Source organism: Anneissia japonica, unplaced genomic scaffold, assembly GCF_011630105.1.
Source record: "Anneissia japonica isolate Jap-2015-1 unplaced genomic scaffold, ASM1163010v1 scaffold1483_len710385_cov172, whole genome shotgun sequence".
Classification (NCBI taxonomy): domain Eukaryota; kingdom Metazoa; phylum Echinodermata; class Crinoidea; order Comatulida; family Comatulidae; genus Anneissia; species Anneissia japonica.
The window spans coordinates 377,132-384,898 of NW_022732828.1; the positions used below are offsets into that span (position 1 = coordinate 377,132).

The 7,767-nt window shown below is 34.1% G+C and overlaps 1 protein-coding gene across 6 annotated transcripts in view; it reads right to left on the reverse strand.

Annotated features, from left to right (window-relative positions):
* The window catches only part of LOC117115830 (dimethylaniline monooxygenase [N-oxide-forming] 5-like), a 12,365-nt gene that overhangs the window by 1,423 nt on the left and 3,175 nt on the right, over nucleotides 1-7,767 (reverse strand). The window contains exons 1-5 of one of the 6 annotated variants that reach the window (XM_033259779.1): nucleotides 7,081-7,291; nucleotides 2,910-3,145; nucleotides 1,919-2,328; nucleotides 551-1,184; nucleotides 1-459 (exon numbers count right to left, since the gene is read on the reverse strand). The exon at nucleotides 1-459 is cut by the window's left edge and continues 1,423 nt beyond it. In XM_033259779.1, the coding sequence (XP_033115670.1) occupies nucleotides 1-459; nucleotides 551-1,184; nucleotides 1,919-1,992 (1,167 nt within the window). In that variant the 5' untranslated portion in view covers nucleotides 1,993-2,328; nucleotides 2,910-3,145; nucleotides 7,081-7,291. Of the gene's footprint in view, nucleotides 460-550; nucleotides 1,185-1,533; nucleotides 1,850-1,918; nucleotides 2,329-2,909; nucleotides 3,146-7,080; nucleotides 7,292-7,767 lie in introns of those variants that run through there. The other 5 variants (XM_033259780.1, XM_033259782.1, XM_033259781.1 and 2 more) reach the window with 5 other exon arrangements.

Below are 7,767 nucleotides of genomic sequence, written 5' to 3' on the forward strand. Positions count from 1 at the left end.
GGTCGGTGGTGAGATTTTGACGGGAAGGACGTACTTGTACAAAGATATCTGATTGTTATCAACGTTTAGAATTGATTCATCAATGAACGGAAAACTGAATGTGTAGCCGGTTGCCATGAGAATGATATCTATGTCGTCCTCACACGTTCCGTCATCAAACTCAATCGAAGTTTTGTTGATGCGTTTGATATTGCTTCTGACTGTCACACGACCTTCAATTATTGTATTCAACAGTGTATCATTGACAGTTGGGTGCTGTGATAAGAAATTGTGTTCTGGTTGAAGACCGTGAGAGTTAGCATAATTGCCCTTCTTATTAAGCTGCCTCTGTGTCATGATGTTCACCACAGGTAACGGAAACATAGAATTGAATCTGGTGATGTTTTTAATGTCAGAAGGAACACCACTGTCTGCCTCTCGATTCACAATCCAAGTTCCCCTCCGTGTGCTTAAAATTACCTGAAATAAAACAGTTGTAAAATTGCATTGCATACAGGTTTCGTCAAGTGCCTATATTTAAATGTATAAATTTGCATAATTCTAACAATACCTGTTCAGCATGTTGGCTAATCTCAACGGCAGCATCGCAGCCAGAATTCCCGACGCCAACGATCACAACCTTCTTGTGTTCGAATCCATGAAAGTCGACGTAGTCATGAGTGTGCAGAATTCTACCTGAAAATGTACTCTGGCCTGGAAAATCTGGAAAGTGAGGCACGCTATGATGACCGTTGCAGACCATTACACCATGAAAGACGTCTGTTGATGTGACACCAGTATCACAGTGCGTGTACTTTACTTTCCATTGGCCAGTCTGCTGGAAGTCAGCACATTGCTCAATACGTTGAACTTGGTGACGAAAGCGAATATGCCTTATAACATCAAATTGATTCGCATAGAGCTCGAGGTACTTCTGTACGTACTTGTTATGCATGAAGTTCGGGTATTCTTCGGGTATTGGGAAATCACTGTAACACATCATCTCTTTGTTCATAATACTGACCGTGGACCTGAACACACCACCTTGTCCTTTGCAGTTTTCTCTACAGTTCCATAGCCCGCCGATTACGTCACTTTTCTCAAAGCAGACAGGTACTAATCCCTCGTCGAGGCAACACTTTGCGGCTGTAAGACCACTGGCGCCCGCACCTAAGATGGCTATCCGTTTGACGACCATCTCAATTCTGAAACAATCAGTTGTAAATTAAAAACATAATCTGGTAATGATTATTTTTGTAAACTAATCATAATGAAGAGGTTTGATATGTTGGGGGCTATGTTTAGTTCCTATTGCTTTAAATTAGCACTTAAGAGTGACTTTCCACTAACATTATGCATTATGCTTTGCAAACAGTAATCTTGACTTTGAGTATGAGAACGTGTTCCAATCAATACTACAGTATTGTCATTTACTAAAAATAAATAGAAATATAGAAATACAGTATATAACTACTACAATTATAAACTGCAATTATTTTATAAATGGCATTTTATATGTATTGCAATTGTGATTAAAAAACAATAGGATAGTACTCTCCTAGCTTCTTTATGTTACTGCTGCAATGGTGGAAACTACCGTACTCGGCATCTCTATATTCAGCGATTTGGCTTACCTCATTACCTTTTCACAGATACGCTTTTCTGAGAGGAGTCCCTATAAATAGGTAGTCTCAGAACGTGTTTCATATATTATCCAATCACATTGTTTCTTTTGTTCTTCTGCAATTGTTTTAATTTTAATGTATGGTAAGCGGGTTTTTGTAACTGTGTGCACCATATTTCAATGTGAGCGTCTATTTATAGCTGTTCTACCATTTCTATTAAGTCGATTGTATTTATAAAACACACTTTTTTTTGTCTTGGCCAGTTTTTTCAATTACTTTTATTTTCAGGTGTGTTGCCTTAAATATTTGTTTACATTGTGTTGCAAGAGTACTGCATGGCGTAGCATCCACAAAGAAGACGGTATCGAATCCTCCGTGTTCGAACCATGTTTTCTTTGTATTTTCTTTCTGTCTCTCCAGTTCTTCTCTATTCCATTCTTTTGGTCTAAACAGTGGAGTTATGTTTCTTTTTTTTTTCTTTATCATTTTCGATCACCTCTTCTTTAGATTTAATGTACACTTCTTTCCTTTCCTTTCCTTAATGGCTTGCATTCTGTGTATGTTTGTATATGCCTGTGTTTCGCTTGTTCAATGGAGATATATTCCTCATCACCCTCACTCGTTGACGAGTATGTTAATTTTTATTTGTGTGCTATTGCTGAGTTGTTGTAGATGACATACTTTGATGATATACCTTTCATGTAGCGTGAACGTACCATCTTCACTTTAAAGTCAGAGTCCGGAGGAAAAAAAATTGATATGTTGTCTGTCTTAAAAATCAGTGCTGCAACATATCAAAAATGTTTACTTAAAGATAATCACAAATTTAAGTTATATTAGAACAATCACAACTTTAAGTTATATTATATTATTAAACCCTAGTACCCCCTTTCGTATTACTTGCAGCGTCATGGGGCTGTACCGAACGCACAGAAGTAATTATCGATTAAGGCGTATAAAAAATCAAATCTTACGATTATTAATCTAAAACTTCATAATATACAAAAAAATGTAATTTTTTATTATATTATGGGTGCAAACGAGTTCGATGTAATCATGGAGAAAATATATTAATAATTTAATTAATAAATATATTTTATTTATTTTAAAAAATTATTATTATAATATAACTAATTAATATATTTTCTCCATGGTGTGATCAAGCCTGTCATGCCTGATGTGATCTTGTACATCTGTTTGGTTTGCATGTTAATTCTTGTAATGGTGGAAACTACCGTTCCGTGGCTCGCTTTAATTAGAATGAAAGTTACATTAGTTAGGTGACAAACCGATGTTAATACAAACCTATGAAAACTGATTTATACTTTTTATCTGAACTTTCTAGATTCGCCTCTGAACGTTATGGTTGCAGTACTTAAAACAATAAACCAATGCCCGCTATCAGAATCATCTTATTCGTGATTCTCATATACGCCTACAGTTAAACTCCAGAGTAACTTCGAAGAACTTCTCTGCAACACCAATTGAAATTGGAGGTGCCCTTGAACTCGAATGATCACATCGAGCATTTATATGGCGCTCTACATAAAGAACTGTCTCTTATACACATCTAGATGTGTATAAGAGACAGTCTCTTTGTTCATAAAACATATGATGTCATTTTTAAAGCAAATTTTACCCAAATTTTTAATTCAAAGCACCTTGGCTAATCATGTTCTTGTCTCCAATTGTTAATTTGTCCTTGTGTTTATCAATTTGTTGTGTATCGTTAGTGTGATAACAGCTATTGTACAGTCAATATTGTTCAGTATTTTGTTTAATTGGTTATGCTACTCAGTATGGTACTTGGTATCTGAAACAATTAGTCCATCAAATGACTTTCTAAAATTCATTTAGAATAGATACTACAGTGTTCACGGATATGCTTAACATTGCAGTAAGAAGCAAACTCTGATACAGGCCACCATTGATTCCATACAGTTAAACTTGCCTAAGTCGACTGCCTAAGTCGAATAATTTATTGATCTTATGTTGCATGCCAAATTGCTGTATTTTCCATTAATTAACAATCTGTAAGTCAAATTTTATGTAAGTCGAACAATATTTCAATGATATTTTGGATTCGACTTAGGCCAAGTTCAAATGTATTTCAAACTTTATTCATTCATGTTTGAGAATTCACTTCATCAAGCAATTTATTATTTAAATTAATTGTCTAAATTAGATGATATAATAGCTAAAATTGGAAAATGTCTTTTGAATCAATAAAAAATAGGCACATATTAGAGTCAAATTCACTGTATTTTTTACTGGAAAACTGGGGGGGGGGGGGGAAGGTGTAAAAAAAAAGGGCGGTTACGCCCCTTTTCCCCCAGTTTTTAAATATTCAAAAATCTGTATCTCATTCACAGTTCCCATGGCAGTTTTTCGTCAGACAACCTTTTTCTGTCTTAAAAATCAGTGCTGCAACATATCAAAAATGTTTACTTAAAGATAATCACAAATTTAAGTTATATTAGAACAATCACAACTTTAAGTTATATTACATTATTAAACCCTAGTACCCCCTTTCGTATTACTTGCAGCGTCACGGGGCTGTACCGAACGCACAGAAGTAATTATCGATTAAGGCCCTGTATATATACATGAAAAAAAATCAAATCTTACGATTATTAATCTAAAACTTCATAATATACACAAAAAAAATGTAATTTTTTATTATATTATGGGTGCAAACGAGTTCGATGTAATCATGGAGAAAATATATTAATAATTTAATTAATAAATATATTTTATTTATTTTTTAAAATTATTATTATAATATAACTAATTAATATATTATCTCCATGGTGTGATCAAGCCTGTCATGCCTGTTGTGATTTTGTACATCTGTTTGGTTTGCATGTTAATTCTAGAAGTCTTCATTTCTGTCCTACTTTTAATGTCCCCTTTTGTAGAGTTGATGTCTGTAAATGTAGTTTTATTTCTAGACTTTCTCTTCAACATAATTCTCTTATTCTAACCTCTAATATTGACATTTTTCACAATAGTTTGTCTATATTTCGTTCTATTATTATTAATCATTTGAATAGGTGAGATTTTTGTACTCTTTCGTCTATATATTTGATATATTTAAATTTTATATATTTTACCAGCCTGTTAGTGGCGATGATTCGCTGTTGGTCTGATGAAATGAAATAAAATAAATAAATAAATAAAAAATCACCGACTGTATTTTGCTTTTATTTTCTTCTTTATTTTATTTCATTTTTTTCTTTGATCATACCAGGACATGTTTCTATACAATAAACTGAATACCGACATACGTACACATACAGCATGCACATGAGCAACAGACGTATCTAATGGTTCTGGTTCTGGTGGGTAAAGCCGACCTCCTAAGGACTCCAAAAGTGTAGGAGTATAATAGGAGGGGTAAAAGTAGTGTTGAAAGATTGAAAGGTCCACCACCGCAGTTAATGAGCAGACTTGCCGCGTACAGCCTCAGGCCTAATTTGACATGATAGGTAGGAAACTCACGAGCATCGGCTTTGCAAAAAAATAAAAATTAGTGAAATGACGGAGCGTTTGGAGATAGAGAAAGCGAAAATACACCTCCAAGAAAGAGGCAAGAAATTAGAATGTTAGAGTAATACAAGTTAAAAAACAATATTAAGGAAAAATTTAAATCCTTCGAAATATTGTGTATTCTGTACGCAAATAACGCCTACAGTATTCGAAGTAATTATCGACGCGTGGTAAAATGGTTCTGGCACCAGCGTGACCACTCAAAATTTTTGATATACCCAACGACTGGGTCGAAATTACTCAAGATTCAGCAAAAATTGTCCAAAATTACCCAAGCTTCCTGAAAATGCATTAAAATTTGAAAAATACGTGTTTTTCGCATGTATAGTTTCCCTTTTAGTTAAATTTATAAACCAATTTTTTATTGTAATTGTTTGTGTTAATTATTAAAATTAATATTCATGAGGTGATAATACAGATAGAAAAATACGCCCTCAGTCGGCCAGTGTTATCAGTAGATCAGTGATCAAGTTTTATTATGAATGCATTAATTAGGTAAGATCAATGGCAACGCAAATCACAAATAAACAATTCTGAACCCATGTTTATAGCAATTAACAGTCAATTAACAATGTTATGAGCACTTCGTTGAGTTTTGCTTAAATTGAATGGACTGAAATATACTTTGTTACTTCTTAATTCTTCCTCTATGACAAAAATATTTAAATATTTTCTTAGTAAAAATAAAATACCAAAGGATTTGAACGGAATACCCAAGAACCCAAGTCAAAATACCCAAGATCTTGGGTAAATACCCAAGCAGTGGTCACGCTGTCTGGCACTATTTAACTTTTCTTTAAAGCGCTGCCTCCTAAATACATCCCAGTCAGGTTTGCCAGATAGTCGACAGGCTTCGAGACCAAACACACGCCATCTCACGGCCAAACTCGGCCAAACTTTTTTCGATATCGGCCAAAATTCGGCCAAATTTTAATCCGATTAGATGACAATAGTGGGTATATAATATTTATTTAAAATAAAAGAAATTATACGAAAATCAGCGGTCATTTGTATTGAAGAAATTAAATTGTATACACTGAATAATGTTAATCTTTTACTGTTGTTCTTATAATTAATTTATCACCATAAATTAAATGCCCGCAGCCACATTATTAAATTTGCTCTTTAATTATGATTTAAATTTATTAAATAACGTACAGTGTAGTCATTTTCTAGCAATCATTTTAAGGGCCTGTTATCGAATCTTTATATGGCAAATCCGTGGCTCGCTTTAATTAGAATGAAAGTTACATTAGTTAGGTGACAAACCGATGTTAATACAAACCTATGAAAACTAATTTATACTTTCTATCTGAACTTTCTAGATTCGCCTCTGAACGTTATGGTTGCAGTACTTAAAACAATAAACCAATGCCCGCTATCAGAATCATCTTATTCGTGATTCTCATATACGCCTACAGTTAAACTCCAGAGAAACTTCGAAGAACTTATCTGCAACACCAATTGAAATTGGAGGTGCCCTTGAACTCGAATGATCACATCGAGCATTTATATGGCACTCTACATAAAGAAAACAGCAGTGCTTATACAATTCAAGTAGGCAATAATAACTTAATTAAACTATTAAATTTATTTTGTTTTAATCAATTCTCAAACAACAGAGATAGAAACCTCCACTTGCATAAACCTGTCTTCACAAAGCTTAAACGAGGATACTTCATAAAAAAATAGGGGCCTATAGGCCTATATTTCATCCCAACATTTTAAATTATTAAATGTAAATGCTAATCTTTTTAATAAACTCTCTTACGTCAACTCGATCGGCCAAAGGAGGAACATAGATTAAGTGTTTAGTGCAAGTACAAGGGTACGACGATTAGAATAAAATATAGAATTTAAGCTTTTGTAAACAACATATTCAAAACAAGTCATATTAGGACTATATTGTAAAAAAATGTTAACTTACCACAAATTCAGCCAAATATAGTTTGGCCGTGACTTTTCAAACGTTACGGCTAGGCGAAATTTTATACTGCCAGATTTGAGGAATATGGCCGTCAAAAAAGTCAAATGGCACCCTGCTCTCAGTTACCCAAGTTTAGGCCTTAGGGTAAACAGTGAGTGGTTTTAATGCTGCGTAACTTTCGAATAACAGGATACAGAACGCGAGCTCCGTAGTGTTTATAAATTATCATAATAATAAGTGTGACGCAAGTAACTGACCGTGTAATATAACAAACTCTAATGTAAATTGTGTGTACTGTTATGCTATTGAAAAGCATTGATTGAACGTTAGTCAAATATGAAGGTCGACTTAAATGCGGGGAAAGAAGAGGCATAGACAAGGTGATGTACTGAGGGTAATTTTCGTCAGATAAAGAACGTATTGTACATTGGTTGGTTTCGCCCTAAAGCTAAGTATACACTGCCTAAACAATAATGACCATAACAATGAAGGCAATTACGTCAGCGGTGCCAATATAAAAGAAGCAAGCAAGTACAAATTTCAAAATCACTAAATCCAGTCGTCATCATATGTAAAGTAAAAAATAAAACGGCCAACATATTACACACTTTGATTTACGGTGCTTACAGCCAGGTCACTCTTCGGTCACCATAACCCAATGATACGTTTAGTCCCACAATGTGTTCC